Source organism: Nerophis ophidion, unplaced genomic scaffold (genome assembly GCF_033978795.1).
Source record: "Nerophis ophidion isolate RoL-2023_Sa unplaced genomic scaffold, RoL_Noph_v1.0 HiC_scaffold_127, whole genome shotgun sequence".
Taxonomy (NCBI): domain Eukaryota; kingdom Metazoa; phylum Chordata; class Actinopteri; order Syngnathiformes; family Syngnathidae; genus Nerophis; species Nerophis ophidion.
This window is the reverse complement of record NW_026907049.1, coordinates 213,506-237,403: the sequence shown is the minus strand read 5'-3', so window position 1 is coordinate 237,403 and position 23,898 is coordinate 213,506. Positions and strand designations below refer to the sequence as shown.

The 23,898-nt window shown below is 38.1% G+C and overlaps 1 protein-coding gene across 1 annotated transcript; it reads right to left on the bottom strand.

Moving 5' to 3' along the window:
• Nucleotides 1–4,727: 4,727 nt before the first annotated feature.
• Nucleotides 4,728–22,575, bottom strand: LOC133547489 (zinc finger protein 391-like). Its single transcript, XM_061893177.1, has 2 exons — nucleotides 22,078–22,575; nucleotides 4,728–7,233 (listed from the first exon to the last, which is right to left on the bottom strand). The coding sequence occupies exons 1-2, from the start codon at nucleotides 22,250–22,252 to the stop codon at nucleotides 5,798–5,800; spliced, it is 1,611 nt and encodes a 536-aa protein (XP_061749161.1). The 5' UTR covers nucleotides 22,253–22,575; the 3' UTR covers nucleotides 4,728–5,797.
• Between the last annotated feature and the right edge of the window lie 1,323 nt (nucleotides 22,576–23,898).

Sequence of the window (23,898 nt, the reverse complement as noted above, 5' to 3'; positions counted from 1 at the left end):
ACAGGTTGAGTTATGGTAGTAGTTAAGTTGACTTATGATAGTAGTACAGGTTGAGTTATGGTTGTAGTTAAGTTGACTTATGATAGTAGTACAAGTTGAGTTATGGTAGTAGTTAAGTTGACTTATGATAGTAGTACAGGTTGAGTTATGGTAGTAGTTAAGTTGACTTATGATAGTAGTACAGGTTGAGTTATGGTAGTAGTTAAGTTGACTTATGATAGTAGTACAGGTTGAGTTATGGTAGTAGTTAAGTTGACTTATGATAGTAGTACAGGTTGAGTTATGGTAGTAGCTAAGTTGACTTATGATAGTAGTACAGGTTGAATTATGGTAGTCGTTAAGTTGACTTATGATAGTAGTACAGGTTGAGTTATGGTAGTCGTTAAGTTGACTTATGATAGTAGTACAGGTTGAGTTATGGTAGTAGTTAAGTTGACTTATGATAGTAGTACAGGTTGAATTATGGTAGTCGTTAAGTTGACTTATGATAGTAGTACAGGTTGAGTTATGGTAGTAGTTAAGTTGACTTATGATAGTAGTACAGGTTGAGTTATGGTCGTAGTTAAGTTGACTTATGATAGTAGTACAGGTTGAGTTATGGTAGTAGTTAAGTTGACTTATGATAGTAGTACAGGTTGAGTTATGGTAGTAGTTAAGTTGACTTATGATAGTAGTACAGGTTGAGTTATGGTAGTAGTTAAGTTGACTTATGATAGTAGTACAAGTTGAGTTGTGGTAGTAGTTAAGTTGACTTATGATAGTAGTACAGGTTGAGTTATGGTCGTAGTTAAGTTGACTTATGATAGTAGTACAGGTTGAGTTATGGTAGTCGTTAAGTTGACTTATGATAGTAGTACAGGTTGAGTTATGATAGTAAAGTTAACTTATGATAGTAGTACAGGTTGAGTTATGGTAGTAGTTAAGTTGACTTATGATAGTAGTACAGGTTGAGTTATGGTAGTAGTTAAGTTGACTTATGATAGTAGTACAGGTTGAGTTATGGTCGTAGTTAAGTTGACTTATGATAGTAGTACAGGTTGAGTTATGGTCGTAGTTAAGTTGACTTATGATAGTAGTACATGTTGAGTTGTGGTAGTAGTTAAGTTGACTTATGATAGTAGTACAGGTTGAGTTATGGTAGTAGTTAAGTTGACTTATGATAGTAGTACAGGTTGAGTTATAGTAGTAGTTAAGTTGACTTATGATAGTAGTACAGGTTGAGTTGTGGTAGTAGTTAAGTTGACTTATGATAGTAGTACAGGTTGAGTTATAGTAGTAGTTAAGTTGACTTATGATAGTAGTACAGGTTGAGTTATGGTAGTAGTTAAGTTGACTTATGATAGTAGTACAGGTTGAGTTATGGTAGTAGTTAAGTTGACTTATGATAGTAGTACAGGTTGAGTTATGGTCGTAGTTAAGTTGACTTATGATAGTAGTACAGGTTGAGTTATGGTAGTAGTTAAGTTGACTTATGATAGTAGTACATGTTGAGTTATGGTAGTAGTTAAGTTGACTTATGATAGTAGTACAGGTTGAGTTATGGTAGTAGTTAAGTTGACTTATGATAGTAGTACAGGTTGAGTTATGGTTGTAGTTAAGTTGACTTATGATAGTAGTACAAGTTGAGTTATGGTAGTCGTTAAGTTGACTTATGATAGTAGTACAGGTTGAGTTATGATAGTAAAGTTAACTTATGATAGTAGTACAGGTTGAGTTATGGTAGTAGTTAAGTTGACTTATGATAGTAGTACAGGTTGAGTTATGGTAGTAGTTAAGTTGACTTATGATAGTAGTACAGGTTGAGTTGTGGTAGTAGTTAAGTTGACTTATGATAGTAGTACAGGTTGAGTTATGGTAGTAGTTAAGTTGACTTATGATAGTAGTACAGGTTGAGTTATGGTAGTAGTTAAGTTGACTTATGATAGTAGTACAGGTTGAGTTATGGTAGTAGTTAAGTTGACTTATGATAGTAGTACAGGTTGAGTTATGGTAGTAGTTAAGTTGACTTATGATAGTAGTACAGGTTGAGTTATGGTAGTAGTTAAGTTGACTTATGATAGTAGTACAGGTTGAGTTATGGTAGTAGTTAAGTTGACTTATGATAGTAGTACAGGTTGAGTTATGGTAGTAGTTAAGTTGACTTATGATAGTAGTACAGGTTGAGTTATGGTAGTAGTTAAGTTGACTTATGATAGTAGTACAGGTTGAGTTATAGTAGTAGTTAAGTTGACTTATGATAGTAGTACAGGTTGAGTTGTGGTAGTAGTTAAGTTGACTTATGATAGTAGTACAGGTTGAGTTATAGTAGTAGTTAAGTTGACTTATGATAGTAGTACAGGTTGAGTTATGGTAGTAGTTAAGTTGACTTATGATAGTAGTACAGGTTGAGTTATGGTAGTAGTTAAGTTGACTTATGATAGTAGTACAGGTTGAGTTATGGTAGTAGTTAAGTTGACTTATGATAGTAGTACAGGTTGAGTTATGGTCGTAGTTAAGTTGACTTATGATAGTAGTACAGGTTGAGTTATGGTAGTAGTTAAGTTGACTTATGATAGTAGTACATGTTGAGTTATGGTAGTAGTTAAGTTGACTTATGATAGTAGTACAGGTTGAGTTATGGTAGTAGTTAAGTTGACTTATGATAGTAGTACAGGTTGAGTTATGGTTGTAGTTAAGTTGACTTATGATAGTAGTACAAGTTGAGTTATGGTAGTAGTTAAGTTGACTTATGATAGTAGTACAGGTTGAGTTATGGTAGTAGTTAAGTTGACTTATGATAGTAGTACAGGTTGAGTTATGGTAGTAGTTAAGTTGACTTATGATAGTAGTACAGGTTGAGTTATGGTTGTAGTTAAGTTGACTTATGATAGTAGTACAAGTTGAGTTATGGTAGTAGTTAAGTTGACTTATGATAGTAGTACAGGTTGAGTTGTGGTAGTAGTTAAGTTGACTTATGATAGTAGTACAGGTTGAGTTATGGTAGTAGTTAAGTTGACTTATGATAGTAGTACAGGTTGAGTTATGGTAGTAGTTAAGTTGACTTATGATAGTAGTACAGGTTGAGTTATGGTAGTAGTTAAGTTGACTTATGATAGTAGTACAGGTTGAGTTATGGTAGTAGTTAAGTTGACTTATGATAGTAGTACAGGTTGAGTTATGGTAGTAGTTAAGTTGACTTATGATAGTAGTACAAGTTGAGTTATGGTAGTAGTTAAGTTGACTTATGATAGTAGTACAAGTTGAGTTATGGTAGTAGTTAAGTTGACTTATGATAGTAGTACAGGTTGAGTTATGGTCGTAGTTAAGTTGACTTATGATAGTAGTACAGGTTGAGTTATGGTAGTAGTTAAGTTGACTTATGATAGTAGTACATGTTGAGTTATGGTAGTAGTTAAGTTGACTTATGATAGTAGTACAGGTTGAGTTATGGTAGTAGTTAAGTTGACTTATGATAGTAGTACAGGTTGAGTTATGGTTGTAGTTAAGTTGACTTATGATAGTAGTACAAGTTGAGTTATGGTAGTAGTTAAGTTGACTTATGATAGTAGTACAGGTTGAGTTATGGTAGTAGTTAAGTTGACTTATGATAGTAGTACAGGTTGAGTTATGGTAGTAGTTAAGTTGACTTATGATAGTAGTACAGGTTGAGTTATGGTTGTAGTTAAGTTGACTTATGATAGTAGTACAAGTTGAGTTATGGTAGTAGTTAAGTTGACTTATGATAGTAGTACAGGTTGAGTTGTGGTAGTAGTTAAGTTGACTTATGATAGTAGTACAGGTTGAGTTATGGTAGTAGTTAAGTTGACTTATGATAGTAGTACAGGTTGAGTTATGGTAGTAGTTAAGTTGACTTATGATAGTAGTACAGGTTGAGTTATGGTAGTAGTTAAGTTGACTTATGATAGTAGTACAGGTTGAGTTATGGTAGTAGTTAAGTTGACTTATGATAGTAGTACAGGTTGAGTTATGGTAGTAGTTAAGTTGACTTATGATAGTAGTACAGGTTGAGTTATGGTAGTAGTTAAGTTGACTTATGATAGTAGTACAAGTTGAGTTATGGTAGTAGTTAAGTTGACTTATGATAGTAGTACAAGTTGAGTTATGGTAGTAGTTAAGTTGACTTATGATAGTAGTACAGGTTGAGTTATGGTCGTAGTTAAGTTGACTTATGATAGTAGTACAGGTTGAGTTATGGTAGTAGTTAAGTTGACTTATGATAGTAGTACATGTTGAGTTATGGTAGTAGTTAAGTTGACTTATGATAGTAGTACAGGTTGAGTTATGGTAGTAGTTAAGTTGACTTATGATAGTAGTACAGGTTGAGTTATGGTAGTAGTTAAGTTGACTTATGATAGTAGTACAAGTTGAGTTATGGTAGTAGTTAAGTTGACTTATGATAGTAGTACAAGTTGAGTTATGGTAGTAGTTAAGTTGACTTATGATAGTAGTACAGGTTGAGTTATGGTCGTAGTTAAGTTGACTTATGATAGTAGTACAGGTTGAGTTATGGTAGTAGTTAAGTTGACTTATGATAGTAGTACATGTTGAGTTATGGTAGTAGTTAAGTTGACTTATGATAGTAGTACAGGTTGAGTTATGGTAGTAGTTAAGTTGACTTATGATAGTAGTACAGGTTGAGTTATGGTAGTAGTTAAGTTGACTTATGATAGTAGTACATGTTGAGTTGTAGTAGCGTGCAAATGATTCAATGTCCAGTACTGTGGAAATATGTTTGGATATGACAATCAGTTTATTTTTGGCTATCAAACTGAAATGACATGTAGGCTGTAGAACATAAAGTATGCTGACCTTGACTTGGATGCAACATTGTCACAGCAGTGAGACCTGACCACACACAGCAAGCTTGTAAACAGTTTGTGTCCTCCATGCAGTCGCCCCTCCAGTGTTCCCACCTGAACCCAATTAAATGACGTTACCATAGCAACCGCACCATAGCAACGGTCCCATCCCTGTCAACATCTCCTGGTTCTCAAGAGGAAGTGGGCGGAGCAATCTGCCGAAAAGGAAATTCAGCATGACCTGAGGCCAGCAATCAATTACAGAAAACTAAATAAAAACTAAATAAACAAATAAAGAAATTTGGCTCCAACAGAATGCAAAGTAAATATCTGTGGGATGATGTACAATATTAGCTTTTTACTGACACTCTGAACTTTGATTCATGTCGATATAGTTTTGTGGATGTTTAAAAAGAATACATACATTAAAAAAAAATTGAAACCCATTAATGGGAATTTTTGTTTTATCCACAAATGTCAGTTTGTAAAAAAAACAAAAACAAAATAAATCCTTCCTCAAACAATTCAGCCATTTTCTCTCACTTTTATATTGCATAAAGGTCTGGGGACATACATATAAAATAATCACAACACAATCATCTTATTACAAAAGAGAGTAATGAAGATTATTAATAACATGGATTACAGAGACCCAACAAATGATTCATAAAGTCACACATTTTAAAATTGTATAAAAGACAACTGTTTAAATGATGTATAAAGTAAATAATAATATGCTTCCTGAAGTGGTCCAGAATATGTTTCAGATGTGAACCAGTACATATGTATATCATATAAAGGTGATAATCTATGGGGTTATCAACAATTACAAGTACAAATATGTAATACTTTTATATTTCAAACTATGTAATCTATAAATGTAAAGATCATATTAACCAGATTGTTAGACAAACAACAATGTCACACATGTTATATGTGCTGATGTTGTTAGAAAGTCAAAATGAAAGTCTGGACAGTTTATTTCAAATCCTGCAGTTTCATTTGCTGCTGCTGTTCTCACCAGCACACTTGTGTTTCTTACACTGGTACTTAGAAGACAATCTTTCACCACACACACTGCAACTCAACACTTTCTCTCCTGGGTGTCTTCTCATGTGTGCTACAAGGGTTGATCGCTCACTAAAGCTTCTGTTGCAGATTGAACAGGAATGTGATTTTTCACCAGTGTGTGTTCTCATGTGTACTTTCAAACTCTGACTTTCTGTAAAACCTTTACCACAGGTTGAACAGGAAAAAGGTTTTTCACCAGTGTGTATTCTCATGTGTTCTTTCAAACCCTGACTTCGTGTAAAACCTTTACCACAGGTTGAACAGGAAAAAGGTTTTTCCCCAGTGTGTATTCTCATGTGTCTTTTCCATTTGTTAGTATGTGTAAAACCTTTACCACAGATTGAACAGGAAAAAGGTTTTTCACCAGTGTGTGTTCTCATGTGTTCTTTCAAACTCTGACTTCGTGTAAAACCTTTACTACAGATTGAACAGGAAAAAGGTTTTTCACCAGTGTGTATTCTCATGTGTCTTTTCAATTTGCTACTGTGTGTAAAACCTTTACCACAGGTTGAACAGGAAAAATGTTTTTCACCAGTGTGTGTTCTCATGTGTACTTTAAAATCTGGCCTCTGAGTAAAATCTTTACCGCAGATTGAACATGAAAAAGGTTTTTCTCCAGTGTGTGTTCTCATGTGTGTTTTCAGACTACTACGGTATTTAAGGGTTTTGTGACAGAGAGAAGATGCGAAGTGAGTGTTGTCAGTGTGACATGTCTTATCATCTTTAGAGTCTTCATCATCAGTGTCAGGAGAGTGTGACGTTGTGTCCTCACTATCTGATAGTGGAGCTAAGAGCTTGTCTGCTTGTGATCCTCCACAGTGGTCTCCATCAGCTTCTGTTGTCATGTGTTGTGTTGAGCTGCTGCTTGGAGGCTCCCCCCCTCCCCTCTCCTCACTTTCACCTTTCACCTCATCATCTTCACTCTTCACAGGGACACCAGTCACTGGGAACTCCTCCAACCATTTAGGCTGACTGATGCCCTCTTCCTCCTCTTCCTCTTTAATGTGCGGCGGCTCTTGGTCCTCTTCTTCCTCTTTAAAGCAGGGGGTCAGTGGGTCCTCCTCATCCTTTTTAATGTGAGGGGTCAGTCGGTTCTCTTGCTCCTTAAAGTGAGGGGTCAGTGGATCCTCCTCTTCCTTTTTGATGTGTAAGATCAGTGGGTCCTCCGCTTGCCTTTTATTGTGAAGGGTCAGTTTAACATTATGGGTCTGTGGCGTCTCATGTTTCGCTTTATTGTGGGGGGGCTGTGGGTCCTCTCCTCCGTCTTTAATGTGTTGGGAATGTGGTACCTCTTTTTCCTCTTTAATGTGGTGGGGCTGTGGCTCTTCTTCCTGCTCATGAGGAAGATGTTCTTTATTGAGGTCTGTGGAACAGGAGAAAACAAACATTCTTCAGAAAAGTCCAGCTTTGCTCAATCACATGAGACATTGTCCTACACCAAGAAATGATTTCACAATCTCATCAGTTTCCCCTCACAGCAGTCAGGGTACTTCCAGCTGACACATGCAGAAGACCTTCAGGGGAATACCTTCCTAGGCCAACATCCAATCCACCTTATTCATATAAAAACATCCTAAAAGTCATTCCTGCAATCCTTAATGGTAGACGCCATACGTAAAAGTTTGCTGTTCTCCCTCTGAATAAGTCATACACACACAGGAAATAATGTACTACATGCCAGCTTCCACACAGTAGTACTAGTGATGAGCTCCCCCTGCTGGTGGACAATAATTAGTCATTTTCCTATTCATCTTAAGAGACATGTCTGTTATAAAAGAAGCATGAGCACAGTCAACATGTTGGCCAAGAAAGATGACATCTGTTTTGCTTTCATTTAGATAGTGTCACCACAGTTAAACTGGGAAGAAGTAATCAGATTACTGACTACACCTTCAAAAGATAACTTTTTAACCTTATTAATATTAGTAATAATGGATTATATTAATTTAGTGTGTTTCTAGACATTCAAATTGCGTTAGAGTGAGAACTGAGAAGGCATCATTCATGCAGTCCACACATTCAATCAGAATCAGTATCAGACATACCGTATTTCCTTGAATTGCCGCCGGGTATATAGTATGCGCCTGCCTAGAATTACTGCCGGGTCAAACACGTTTCGCAAACTAATTAGCGCATGCTTAGCATTACCGCCGGCTCATGATTAACGCCGAGTCAAACTCGTTTCGCCAAATAATTAGCATATGCCTACAATTCCCGTCGGGTCAAACTTGTCACGTCACGAGTGACACTTCACCTGTCATCATTTTCAAAATGGAGGAGGCTGATTTCAATAATTTGAAATCGCATAAAGGGAAGACGATTAAGAGCTATTCAGTAGGGTTTAAGGTCCAAGCTATTGAATATGCTAAAAAGAACAGTAAGCAGCATTTTATTAATTTACCGTAGCTGCGTGTGTCAAATATGAGTCATTTAGTGACTCCCGCCCCCTGGTGGTAGAGGGCGCTAGTGATCCTTCTTGTGACTACTCGGCTGCAGAAGAAGTGACAACAAGCAGCAAGAGTGAGCAGCGTGTGTTTATTTTTTCCTCTCGCTTGCACTTTTAACATGGAGGATTACATATCTAAAATAAAACAGTTTTCTAAACTGGACTTTCAATCGAAGCAGGAGGTAATAATGGAAGATCTCCATCGAGACAGAGAAACTTTTAAAACTGAAGAAAGATAAGGAAGACTTCTATAAACAAGTTATCGATGCTTTTGATCAGAAGGAGCTGCGCATAGACATCATTTATAAGTAAAGGTAAGACCATAATAACTTTTTTTTATTAAATGTGCTTTTCATGATGTATCCTTACATCACACTCAAATTTTTAAGCGCAGGCCTAAATACACCGCATGCCTTTGGTAAGTGCCGGAGTGAGAAGAGGTTTTACATTAATTAGCGCCCCGGCGGCAATTCAAGGAAATACGGTACTTTATTAATCCCCAAGGGGAAGTTAAAACTTTGGGCAATATGGTAAGATACATTTAATAATAATAATAATAATAATAATAATAAGTAGATGAGGCAATTGTTCAAGGAATTGTGTGTGAATGCAGACAATTCTCACAAGACCACAACTCTTCTTCTCTCACCTTCCCAAAGTAATAATCTAGTCAATAATCACTGAACTTCACAAAAAAATAAGGCATATTATATCAACAATGACTTTGTTCCAAGATGGCGCCCCCCGTGACTGACGTCTTTGCGTCGTCCTCCTGACAACATTTACGTTTTTTATTTATTATGCAAACCCCGTTTCCATATGAGTTGGGAAATTGTGTTAGATGTAAATATAAACGGAATACAATGATTTGCAAATCCTTTTCAACCCATATTCAGTTGAATATGCTACAAAGACAACATATTTGATGTTCAAACTCATAAACTTTTTTTTTTTGTTGCAAATAATAATTAACTTAGAATTTCATGGCTGCAACACGTGCCAAAGTAGTTGGGAAAGGGCATGTTCACCACTGTGTTACATCACCTTTTCTTTTAACAACACTCAATAAACGTTTGGGAACTGAGGAAACTAATTGTTGAAGCTTTGAAAGTGGAATTCTTTCCCATTCTAGTTTTATGTAGAGCTTCAGTCGTTCAACAGTCCGGGGTCTTCCATCCATCCATTTCCCACCGCTTATTCCCTTTTGGGGTCGCCGGCACCCATCTCAGCCACAATCGGGTGGAAGGCGTGGGACATCCCGGACAAGTCTCCACCTCATGGCAGGGCCAACACAGATAGACAGACAACATTCACACTCACATTCACACACTAGGGCCCATTTAGTGTTGCCAATCAACCTATCCCCAGGTGCATGTCTTTGGAAGTAGGAGGAAGCCGGAGTACCCGGAGGGAACCCACGCATTCACGGGGAGAACATGCAAACTCCACACAGAAAGATCCAGAGCCTGGGATTGAACCCAAGACTACAGGACCTTCGTATTGTGAGGCAGACGCACTAACCCCTCTGCCACCGTGAAGCCCAGTCCGGGGTCTTGTTGTCGTATTTTACACTTCATAATGCGCCACACATTTTCCATGGGAGACATGTCTGGACTGCAGGCAGGCCAGTCTAGTACATGCACTATTTCACTACAAAGCCACGCTGTTGTAACACGTGGCTTGGCATTGTTTTGCTGAAATAAGCAGGGGCATCCATGATAACGTTGCTTGGATGACAACATATGTTGCTCCAAAACCTGTATGGACCATTCAGCATTAATGGTGCCTTCACAGATGTGTAAGTTACCCATGCCTTGGGCACTAATACACCCCCATACCATCACACATGTGTAAGTTACCCATGCCTTGGGCACAAATACACCCTCATACCATCACACATGTGTAAGTTACCCATGTCTTGGACACTAATACACCCCCATACCATCACACATGTGTAAGTTACCCATGTCTTGTTCACTAATACACCCCCATACCATCACACATGTGTAAGTTACCCATGCCTTGGGCACAAATACACCCTCATACCATCACACATGTGTAAGTTACCCATGCCTTGGACACTAATACACCCCCATACCATCACACATGTGTAAGTTACCCATGCCTTGGGCACTAATACACCCCCATACCATCACACATGTGTAAGTTACCCATGCCTTGGGCACTAATACACCCCCATACCATCACACATGTGTAAGTTACCCATGTCTTGTTCACTAATACACCCCCATACCATCACACATGTGTAAGTTACCCATGCCTTGGACACTAATACACCCCCATACCATCACACATGTGTAAGTTACCCATGCCTTGGGCACTAATACACCCCCATACCATCACACATGTGTAAGTTACCCATGCCTTGGGCACTAATACACCCCCATACCATCACACATGTGTAAGTTACCCATGCCTTGGGCACTAATACACCCCCATACCATCACACATGTGTAAGTTACCCATGCCTTGGGCACTAATACACCCCCATACCATCACACATGTGTAAGTTACCCATGCCTTGGGCACTAATACACCCCCATACCATCACACATGTGTAAGTTACCCATGCCTTGGGCACTAATACACCCCCATACCATCACACATGTGTAAGTTACCCATGCATTGGACACTAATACACCCCCATACCATCACACATGCTGGCTTTTCAACTTTGCGCCAATAACAATCCGGATGGTTATTTTCCTCTTTGTTCCGGAGTACACCACATCCACAGTTTCCAAATATAATCTGAAATGAAGACTCGTCAGACCACAGAACACTTTTCCACTTTGCATCAGTCCATCTTAGATGAGCTCGGGCCCAGCCAAGCCGGCGGTGTTTCAGGGTGTTGTTGGTAAATGGGTTTGGCTTTGCATAGTAGAGTTTTAACTTGCACTTACAGATGTAGCGACCAACTGTAGTTACTGACTGTGGTTTTATGAAGTGTTCCTGAGCCCCTGTGGTGATATCCTTTACACACTGATGTCAGTTTTTGATGCAGTACCGCCTAAGGCAGGGGTAGGGAACCTATGGCTCTAGAGCCAGATGGGGCTCTTTTGATGACTGCACCTGGCTCTCAGATAAATCTTAGCTGACATTGCTAAACATGGTAAGTAATGAATAACTCTGCCGGTAATCATAGTGTCAAAAATAACGTTCAAAATATAAAATATTTTCATGCATTTTAATCCATCCATCCGGTTTCTACCGCACCTGTTCAAGAAGTCGCATTAATGGTAAGAAGTATTTTATTTATTGTTGGTTAGCTTCAGAATAACAATGTTATTAAAAATAATAAGAGACTTATTATACTCAAAAAAATGTTGGACTTACTTAAAAATGAATGCATCATCATCATTTATTGTTATTCCTTTCATTAAAATGCATATATACAAGCCACGTACAATTGACACTTTCATTGTTTTTTTTGTTTCTTATACATTTCCATGATCAGAAAGGAGCAGATGGAAGAATAATATTCTTATATTTATCTGCCCCCCTTTTTAACACAAATTATTTTCGATGACTTTATAACTGTTCCCTCCAACAACACCCGAACTCCAACATACTTTTCAATTTTCCTTTAAGTATTTTCACAATGACACGTCCAATCTAAATCAAAATTCAGTTTGATATAATTCCAGTTTTCTCTTTTTATAACTCTTTTTAAAAACAAAGGTATTCTCACAGCTTTTTAAGTCTTTGTTTAGAGAATATCATGCTTTCACAGCAACAACAGACAAGCACATTTGTTTCAAATTTGTTGGCACTCTTGGATGTTTAAAGTCATACGGCCTTCTGTGGTTCTCATCTCCAGATGTGAACACACAACTTGTGTACGTCCTTTGGAAGAATTGTATTTCTCGTTTGAACATCATTAATAGACTATTCAATTCTACAATGTCTTTTAGTTTTAGTAATTGTGACCTAATGAAGTGGTTTTGTGTGGTCTCTATATCGTACTTTAAAAATTATACAAATTGCTCGTTTCTGTGAAATAAAAGCATTATGTTGCTATGATATGTATTTCCCAATATTTCTGCACAATAATTGAAATAAGATAGAATAATAGTTGTATTCAGTCTTAAAAAAAATATTATATGGCTCTTATGGAAATACTTTTTAAAATATTTGGCTTGTATGGCTCTCTCAGCTAAAAAGGTTCCTGACCCCTGGCCTAAGGGATCAAAGGTCCGTAATATCATCGCTTATGTGCAGTGATTTCCCCAGATTCTCTGAACCTTTTGATGATTTTACGGACCGTAGATGGTAAAACCCTAAATTCCTTGCAATAGCTTGTTGAGAAATGTTGTTCTAAAACTGTTCGACAATTTGCTTACAAAATGATGACACTCTACCAATCCTTGTTTGTGAATTACTTAACATTTCACGGAAACAGCTTTTATACCCAATCATGGCACCCACCTGTTCCCAATGAGCCTGCACACCTGTGGGATGTTCCAAATAAGTGTTTGATGAGCATTCCTCAACTTAATCCGTATTCATTACCACCTTTCCCAACTTCTTTGTCATGTGTTGCTGGCATCAAATTCTAAAGGTAATGATTATGTGCATAAAAAAAAAAAGTTTATCAGTTTGAACATCAAATATGTTGTCTTTGTAGCATATTCAACTGAATATGGCTTGAAAAGGATTTGCAAATCATTGTATTCCGTTTATATTTACATCTAACACCATTTCCCAACTCATATGGAAACGGGGTTTGTAGTACTAATTTGCATCCTAAATGCAAAGTTTTTGCACGCAACACTGAGATAAAACAGAGATGCACTTCTGGACATTGGAAAAGCTCACTGAGAGGTCACTTCTAGTCTGACGGACTTCAACTTTCTGCTACGACGAGAGCCAGCTAACCACAAAACAACAACAACAAGACGGCGGGGCTACATGCTAGGCTAAAGGCTAGAGCTACACAACCACCACTACCTAGCCTGCTGCTAGCTAACGTGCGCTCACTCGACAACAAGCTGGATGAGCTGAGAACCAGGACTACATCCCAACGTGAACTGAGAGAATGCTGTGCTCTTATTTACACGGAAACCTGGCTTTTGGACAGCATCCCAGAAGCTGCTGCATGACGTCATCAGTAAACAAGAGACCGCACACCCTGATGCTGCGTTCACGGCAGCTGGGGATTTTAACCACCTAAAGAGTGTCCTCCCAAAATACCATCAATATGTGAACTTTACTACGAGGGAGAAAAACACCCTGGACCAGGTGTACTGCAACGTGAGGGGAGCCTACAAGGCTGTACCCAGACCACACTTTGGACTATCTGATCACATCTCAGCTTTTCTATATCCAGCGTACAGACAGCGTCTCAAGCAAGCCCCCCCAGTGAGTAAAACTGTTCAAGTTTGGAATGAAGACACTGAACTAGTGCTTCAGGACTGCTTTGGGAGTACAGACTGGGACATGTTCAAAACTGCTGCTCAGAGGGATGATGGTACTGTGTATTTAGAGCAGGGGTAGGGAACCTATGGCTCTAGAGCCAGATGTGGCTATTTTGATGACTGCATCTGGCTCTTAGATAAATCTTAGCTGACATTGCTTAACATGATAAGTAATGAATAATTCCGCTGGTAATCACAGTGTTAAAAATAACGTTCAAAATATAAAACATTCTCATACCAAAGTATTGCAAGATCTCGCAAAACATCCATCTCCCTTTAGGGGCTCCGTATGATTGTAAACAGAATAGAGGACAAATATTCCAGGCAGATTTTAAGAATTTAAAATCAACAAAATAATCATACCTGTCATTTGCATTTGAATATATGGGTCAGTTCTAAGGAATATAAGGGATTGTCAACGTTTAACGATTTTACTTGTCTTTTTTCTCTGTCTTGTGCTGTGAATCTTTTAAAATCAGTATTAGGGGCGGCATGGCTCGGTTGGTAGAGTGGCTGTGCCAGCAACTTGAGGGTTGCAGGTTTGATCCCCGCTTCCGCCATCCTAGTCACTGTCATTGTGTCCTTGGGCAAGACACTTTACCCACCTGCTCGCAGTGCCCGCCCACACTGGTTTAAATGTAACTTAGATAATGAGTTTCACTATGTAAAGCGCTTTGAGTCACTAGAGAAAAGCGCTAAATAAATATAATTCTCTTCACTTCACTTCATACATTTTAATCCATCCATCTGTTTTCTACCGCACCTGTTCAAGAAGTCGCATTAATGGTAAGAAGCATTTTATTCATCATCGGTGAGCTTCCGAATGAAACTTTTATTAAAAAAGAATAAGAGACTTATTGTGTGAAGATCTGTCACTTCATTTCTGTTCGTGCTTCTTTGTTTTGTATTTACTTTCCATCAGTGCTCTTATTTTGTTTCCATTTCCTGTTTGTACCGCTGAGCGCTGTGTTTTTTCCCCTTACCTGCTGTTGGTTGGCCGCCGGTCCACACCTGCTGCCAATCAGCATGTTTCTATTTCTGCTTGTCTTGCGCCTTCCTCATCTTACCTGTTCTTCGCTCTCCTGGTTCCTGCATCTTGGTGCCACTACAACTGCTGCCATGCGAGTTTGTGACATATTATACTCTATAAATGTTGATCTTACTTAATAATGCAGACATTTTGTTGTATTCAGTGTTAAAAAATATTATATGGCTCTCACGGAAATACATTTTAAAATATTTGGCTTAAATGGCTCTCTCAGCCAAAAAGGTTCCCGACCCCTGACATAGAGGAACATGCTTCCGGTGTAACTGGCTACATCAGTACGTGTGTGGAAAACATTGTTCCACAAAAACAATACAAGATATACCCAAACCAAAAACCCTGGATTAATGTTCGGTCCAAGCTACATGCCCGCTCCACTGCATTTCTCTCAGGCAACGCTGAGGACTACAAGAAGGCCAGATATGACCTGTGTAAATCCATCAGCGAGGCCAAGGGACAATGCAGACAAAAGCTGGAGGGATTCCACTTCAACACAGATTCCCGGCGCATGTGGCAAAGCCTGCAACACATCACAGACCACAAGCAGGGGAGCAGGGGGGTCACAAACAGCCAACGCTCACTGCCAGATGAGCTGAATGAGTTCTACGCACGCTTCGAGGTCCTCAACACCAACTAACAGAGAGGGGTTCTGACCACGGAGCCCACGCAGGACCCACCGCTCACTGTGACAACAGCAGAGGTACGTACAGTTCTGAAGAAAACAAACCCACGGAAGGCAGCCGGCCCAGACAACATCCCTGGCCAGGCCCTCAGGGTGTGTTCATCAGAGCTGGCTGACGTACTTGCTGACATATACAACTTGTCACTAACACAAGCTGTTGTGCCCACCTGCTTCAAGACCACCACCATCGTGCCCCTGCCAAAGAAAAACACTGTGACCTGTCTGTTGCACTCACCCCAATAGTGATGAAGTGCTTCGAGAGGATAGTCATGTCACACATCAAGAAGACCATCCCAGACACACTGGACCCTCTACAGCAGGGGTCACCAACCTTTTTGAAACCAAGAGCTACTTCTTGGGTACTGATTAATGAGAAGGGCTACCAGTTTGATACACACTTAAACAAATTGCCACAAATAGACAATTTGCTCAATTTACCTTTAATATATAAATCTATGTATATATATATATATATATATATATATAAATATATATATAAATGGGTATTTCTGTCAGTCATTCCGTCCTAACTTTTTTTTCCTTTCACGGAAAGTTTTTTTGTAGAGAATAAATTGTGAAAAAACACTTAATTGAACGGTTTAAAAGAAGAGAAAATACGAAAAAAATGAAAATTAAACTTTGAAACATAGTTTATCTTCAATTTCGACTCTTTGAAATTCAAAATTCAAACAAAAAAAAAGGAAGAGAAAAACTAGCTAATTTAAATCTTTTTGAAAAAATTAAAAAAATTATTTATGTTACATCATTAGTAATTTTTCCTGATTAATATTAATTTTAGAGTTTTGATGACATGTTTTGAATAGGTTAAAATCCAATCTGCACTTTGTTAGAATATATAACAAATTGGACCAAGCTATATTTCTAACAAAGACAAATCGTTATTTCTTCTAGATTTTCTAGATCAAACATTTTAAAAGAAATTCAAAAGAATTTGAAATAAGATTTAAAATTGATTCTACAGATTTTCTAGATTTGACAGAATAATTATTTTGAATTTTAATCATAATAAGTTTGAAGAAATATTTCACAAATATTCTTCGTCGAAAAAACAGAAGCTAAAATGAAGAATTAAATTAAAAAGTATTTATTATTCCTATTTTCTTTCTTTCTTTCTTTAGTTTATTTCGAACATGAATATTTACAACACAATACAATACAGACAATAAAAATTATTTACAATAAAAAAAAAAAACTTGAACATTTATTTAAATTGTCAGGAAAGAAGAGGAAGGAATTTAAAAGGTAAAAAGGTGAATGTGTTTAAAAATCCTAAAATCAATTTTACGGTTGTATATTTTCTCTAGAATTGTCTTTCTGAAAGTTATAGGAAGCAAATAAAAAATAAAAATGAATGTATTTAAACAAGTGAAGACCAAGTCTTTAAAATATTTTCTTGGATTTTTTAAATTCTATTTGAGTTTTGTCTCTCTTAGAATTAAAAAGGTCAAGCAAAGCGAGACCAGCTTGCTAGTAAATAAATAAAATTTAGAAAATAGAGGCGGCTCACTGGTAAGTGCTGCTATTTGAGCTATTTTTAGAACAGGCCAGCGGGCGACTCATCTGGTCCTAACAGGCGACCTGGTGCCCGCGGTCACCGCGTTGGTGACCCCTGCTCTACAGTTTGCCTACCGGCAGAACCGGTCCACTGAGGATGCAGTCAACCCCGTCATCCACACCACCCTCACCCACGTAGAGGGCAAGGACACCTATGCCAGGCTATTATTCATCGACTACAGCTCTGCTTTTAACACGGTCATCCCACAAAAACTCACTGCTAAACTCCTCACTGTTGGTCTGACACCAACTCTCTGTGACTGGGTCCTGAACTTTCTCACAAACCGGCCCCAGTCAGTCAGTATCGGCAACCAGACATCAGGCACAAAGGTTCTAGGCATTGGGACCCCCCAAGGCTGCGTGCTGACCCCCCTATTGTACACCCTCTTCACACACGACTGTGTGGCCTCCCAGAACAACACCACTATCATCAAGTTAGCAGAGGATACTACGGTCGTCGGACTGATCACCGGGGGATCTGAGGCAGTGTACAGAAGGGAGGTAGCGGAACTGGTGGCCTGGTGTCAGGATAATAATCTCTCCTTGAACACAGACAAGACCAAGGAGATGATTATTGACCCACGGAGAAGGAGTGCACAGTACACACCTCTGTACATAGGGGGGACAAAGGTGGACAGGGTGAAAACCCCATATTTATACTGTTGACTGTCAATCAGAATGTGCAATAATGTTATGTTACTTACTGTGCCTTGTATATACATTTTTATTTTTTATTTTTAGCTAAGTACCGTGTGACTTGTTGAAGGGTGGACTAGCAAAGTAAGATTTTCATCGTACGGCAAACTGTTTAACTGTGCATATGACAATAAACAATCTTGAAGCAAAAAGTGATTTGATGTAATATTTAGATATTTACACATCGCGTATTTACACACACGCATTTTACTAGAATGCCCTTATGAGCATTACATATATCAATATCAAGTACCTACTGTACTGTTTACTTGTTGAAATGCCCTTTTTAGAGCAAATATCTACCCAACTGACCACTTGGTTGCTGCCAAAATTGTATTTTAAGTAATAGTTTGATATTGACACATCTCATCTCTGCATATTTTACTAGAATACTCTTATGGACATTACATATATATATAAATAAAGTACCTACTGTACTGTATACTTGTAGAAATACCCTTTACAAAGCGAAAATATACCAAAACAACCACTCTGCTGCTGCCAAAATTTGATTTCAAGTAATATTTAGATACTGACAAATCTCATCTCTGCATAGTTTACTAAAATACCCTTATGAGCATTACATATATCAAAATCAAGTACCTACTGTACTTTTTACTTGTTGAAATACCATTTTTAGAGCAAATATCTACCCAAATGGCCACTTTACTGCTGCCAAAAATGTATTTTAAGTAATATTTTGATACTGACACATCTCATCTCTGCATATTTTACTAAATACTCTTATGGGCATTACATATATATAAATCAAGTACCTACTGTACTGTATACTTGTAGAAATACCCTTTACAAAGCTAAAATATACCAAAACAACCACTTTACTGCTGCCAAAAATTGATTTCAAGTAATATTTTGATATTTACACATCTCATCTCGGCATATTGTACTGGAATACCCTTATGGGCATTACACATGTATAAACCTAGTACCTACTGTACTGTTTACTTGTTGAAATACCCCATTTAGAGCTAAAAACTACCCAATTTGCTACTTTACTGCGACCAATAATTGATTCCAGATAATATCAACAATAATAACAAAATTGTCAGAATAATTGTATATAAGTTATAAAACAACTTTGTTTTCCATTGAATTCAGGTCCCCTGCGAGAACACCCAAAACTGTCTTTCATCTTATCAAACAAAAGGCTTGTAAAACTCCACTGTCTGCAATGGGATGCAACATGGAGGTGTCAGTTTCTTTGATCTGTTGACAGCCACAGGAGACCTTTTCTTGACCCGAGATCTACAAAGCGGAGAGGGAGCAAACCTGACGCAGCACAAGGCACCTTTTCTTTTAACTGTTTATGATCGAGTGCGACAGCCATTTACGACCCCCCTCCCTTTAGAAACATCTGCAGATATGTAATCAGAAAAGGCCCAAATAGACGAGGACGCGTGGAACTCCCTCGTCAGAGCGTGGTGGGAAACTGTACGAAGTTGCAGCCAAGACGTTTCTCCTCATGAGCTAAATTGAATCCTGTCTGTGTTTGATTACTTTGCTCCCTGTCTTGTTTAATAGATGTCATCGGCAAAAATGTCAAAGCATAATTCTGAAACACAATATTATACCTTCTGAAAACGATAGCAAGAATATACCTACAAATTTCAGAAAATGTCACGAGCAAACACTTTGTTTAAAAAGTTTTTACTGCCTTTTGAGCCCTTTCCTCATCGCAGCCACCCCCTCGTCTTCTCCCCCCCAGCCATGGTTGCAACCCCCTACTCCTCCTCCTCCTCCTCCTCCACCAGACATTAGTCATCTTTGTGGACCAGGTCAGAGGTCAACTGAGGAAGCTGCATCCTAGAAACTATCTAGTGTGCACTATGTAATATTTAAGTACAGTCTTTTATTTTCCAATCAATTCATTTTGTAACATGAATTGATTAACGTGGACCCCGACTTAAACAAGTTGAAAAACTTATTCGGGTGTTCAATTGTACGGAATATGTACCGAACTGTGCAATCTACTAATAAAAGTATCAATCAATCAATTCCTACATGCAAACACAGTGTTGATGTTCAAACTGTGTGTAATGCAACAGTATTTAAAATTATTAAATATACTCGTTAAATAATGTGTCCTCCTTGTTTTTAATGAATAATTAAGGCCTACTATGCTACTGTATTTTAATGCTGTTCATGATGGTGGTACTTGGAAATCCAAGTATTTTCTGAGGTGGTACTTGGTTAAAAAAGTTTGACAACTACTGACGTAATGACATTGTAAACTAAATTGGCAGACACCATTTTGTTTTACCTAAACGGCGTCTGCTCATACATCGCGCTTCCAACGAGATCCCGTCACCCCCCCCCCCGAGTAAAAAGGTTCCACAACTGTTCACGTTTTACCATCTCATCTTATTTTCCATCATGTGAATGTTTGAAGTGGAACTAAATATGATCTCTGAGAGGGGTACACATTATTACCAAAGCAGGGCCCCCGTCCACATATACCAGCGTTTCTCAAAGTGTGGGGCGGGCCCCACCTGTGGGGAATAGAGACATGACAGGTGGGGCGCGAGGAACGGGAGGGAATTTCACTTAAAAACATTTTTTTATTATTATATTCTTGCGGCGGAAATGACCAAGAAGAGCGCGGAGTTGGAATATAATTACAACACTTTATGTACATATTTATATCATATTTACATAATATGTAACTACAAGCTCCATTCACAGACAGAGTCCCACTGCTTTTATGAGCGGTCAAGCGAGTCAAAAGCCGAAAATGTTTTTTTATTTTTTATTTGTGGCGGCCGTAATTCTTTCGTGGCGAGCCGCCACAAATAAATGAATGTGTGGGAAACCCTGACATGAATGTTACTTGATGTTCAATACATTTGAAAATGTTAAGCTTGGCATTAGTGAATTATATTTATATAGCGCTTTTCTCTAGTGACACACATAGTGAAACCCAATATCTAAGTTACATTTAAACCAGTGTGGGTGGCACTGGGAGCAGGTGGGTAAAGTGTCTTGCACAAGGACACAACGGCAGTGACTAGGATGGCGGAAGCGGGAATCGAACCTGCAACCCTCAAGTTGCTGGCACGGCTGCTCTACCATCCGAGCTATGCCGCCCCATTAGCGTTCTGTTGTGGCGATGGGGGCAGGTGGGGCTTGAAAACTCCCCCTTGTCCAAAGTGGGGGATGACAAAAAACGTTTGAGAACAACTGACATATACAATACTACTATATATCTGATGAAAAACAACATTATTTTAGTTTTTTTAATTATAAGTGTGCCAAATCACCTCTATTTGGACATTATCTAATGCAGGAGTGTCCAAAGTGCGGCCCGGGGGCCATTTGCGGCCCGCAGCTAATCGTTTACCCACCCGCCACACATTCTGCAAAAATTGCAAAATTGATAGTATTGCAAAAATTCAAAAACACATTTAAAAAAAGTGGAATGAGGTGAAATATAATGAGAAAACGTGGCAATGTTGACACAAAGCTGCCATGCAGGCAGTTTTTTTTCCCTCGTGTCTTTATTTGTTTTTTTTCCCCATGTTTTATGTAGAAAAATATTGCATATGTTGTGTGGTTGCCATATAAAAACATCAAAATTTGGACAAAAGAGCATAAAATAAAATAAATAATAGTTCAAACTTAAAATCGACAGATATATCCGAAGTTTATCTTTAAATGTAAGTGTTAAAAGTAAAAAAAAAAAAAAATCTAATAAAAATGCATCACTTTATGAGTGGGGAACCATTCGGATCTCAAATATATTTAGTAGGATTTTATTTAACTTTTCACTGTGATTACTCAAAAATAATAAATAATTAAAATCAATGATGTCCTGCATTATTGATCTTTGAGGGCTTGAATTGCTAAATAAAGGAACTCTCCTGAAGGAATCAATAAAGTACTATCTATCTATCTAAATACTGCATATTTCAGTTTTACTATGAAAAAACAAGTTGTCTTTGACTGAAAAGGCACAAAACCTTATTTTTTTTACTTTATATCAACCTCAAGTTGATATAGAGATTTACTGTAAGCATTAAATAAAAAAAAATAATAATGATTTGACCTTTTTTTTAACATTTTAGTGACTGAGGCCCTCTATGCTCCCCAGGAGCCCTAAGGATTAAAAAAAAAATTCATATATTTTGTTATGGTTTGAAAATCAAAAATATCAAAATGGCCCCTGCATGCTTACATTTTTCCGTGTTCGGCCCTCTGTGGAAAAAGTTTGGACACCCCTGATCTAATGGAAATGACTGCTGCAAACACGTCATGTTCATGATGAAATATAAAGTTAGTAAAAATGTGAGAGTAAGAAGTAAACAAACCTGTTCTGTGTAACACAACTTGAGGTTTCTTGAAAACAGCTTCCAATAGTTGACGTAGTCTCTCGTTCTCTTCTTTTGTCCGAGAAAGTTCCTCTTTGTACTCTGCTATCGTTCTTTCACACATTTTCACACAACAAAGTTCTTCCTCATACTTTGCTATCGTTCTTTCGCACATTTTCACACAATCACAACACTTTACACTCACACTTGAGCTTAACTAAGCGATGTGTTGATCAAATCCGCGTCTCTTTGTTAGCGGCTAACAAGCTAAGCTAACTAGCATGCTAAGCTAATTGGCGCGCTCAAACAACTATCAAGCTAAACGGGCCTAATAATCTCCAAATTTGGCTGAGACGAGTGGAATTTATCCTGACACGGAAGATGAATAAAGTGTAGTTAGTAGCGATGTGAGGAGATGTGCCGAGGCTTAGAAGCGTGTGTGGAGAAAAGGAGGACTTTGCCGCAAAGCGCATGTCTTCCAAGCATGCGTCCGTAGGGGCGGGGCCAAAGAGTCATAGTTGTGATGTTTTGAGCTAGGGAGTTTAAGAACTACACTACCCAGCATGCAACAGTAGTGACGAGCATGCGCGGTAGCCCCGTGAAGTGGTGTCGTATGTCGCCATGCAGACAGCTAGAATGTGGTTATGAGCACGCTGTGTGAGTCAACGTTGAACACGCCTCGTCTGCATTTATTACAATTAGACAGACAACACAATAAGTGCATTAAAAACAGTACAAGTTAATTATTTTCATACATATATGATTTAAAGTAAAATACGGTTTATATATTTGAAATATCATTTTTGATTGATTGATTGATTGATACTTTTATTAGTAGATTGCACAGTACAGTACATATTCCGTACAATTGACCACTAAATGGTAACACCCCAATAAGTTTTCAACTTGTTTAAGTCAGGGTCCATGTTAATCAATTCATGGTACAAATATATACTATCAGCATAATACAGTCATCACACAGGTTAATCATCATAGTATATACAATTAATTATTTACATTATTTACAATCCGGGGGGTGGGATGAGGAGCTTTGGTTGATATCAGTACTTCAGTCATCAGCAATTGCATCAACAGAGAAATGTGGACATTGGAACAGTGTAGGTCTTACTAAGTAGGATATGTACATCCAGCAGAGAACATAGTGAGTTCACATAGCATAAGAACAAGTATGTACATTAGAACAGTGGTCCCCAACCACCGGGCCGCGGAAGAATTTTTTATTAAAAAAAAAAATAATAATAATAATGTTTTTTTGTTTTTTTTTATTAAATCAACATAAAAACACAATATACACTTACAACTAGTGCACCAACCTCAAAAAACTCCCTTTTTCATGACAAAAACGTCCCTTTTTCATGACAAAGAAGAAAAAAAAAAAAGAAAAAAAGAAAGGTTTGTCCCGGTGGGATTTCTCCATCAGTTGCTTGGCACTCCTGACAGCTCTTTCCGCAAGTCCATTCGACTTGGGAAACTCTGGGCTACTGGTGGTGTGGATGAAGTCCCGCTCCTCAGCAAATTTCCTGAATTGCTCACACTTGTACTGTCTTACATTATCAGATAGCAGTGTGTGTGGTGTACCGTGCAATGAAAAATGTTATTTCATTTTGGAAATTACAACTGTCGCTGTGATGTTTTGTAGAAGGTCAATTTCAAACCATCCAGAATAGGAATCAACTATCACCTGGTAGTGTTGTCCACGCCATTCAAAAATGTCTGTAGCAACTGTGGACCACGGAAGGTCTGGAACTGGATGGAGATGAAGTGGTTCTTTCTGCTGATGTGGTTTTGTGCTGTTGCACA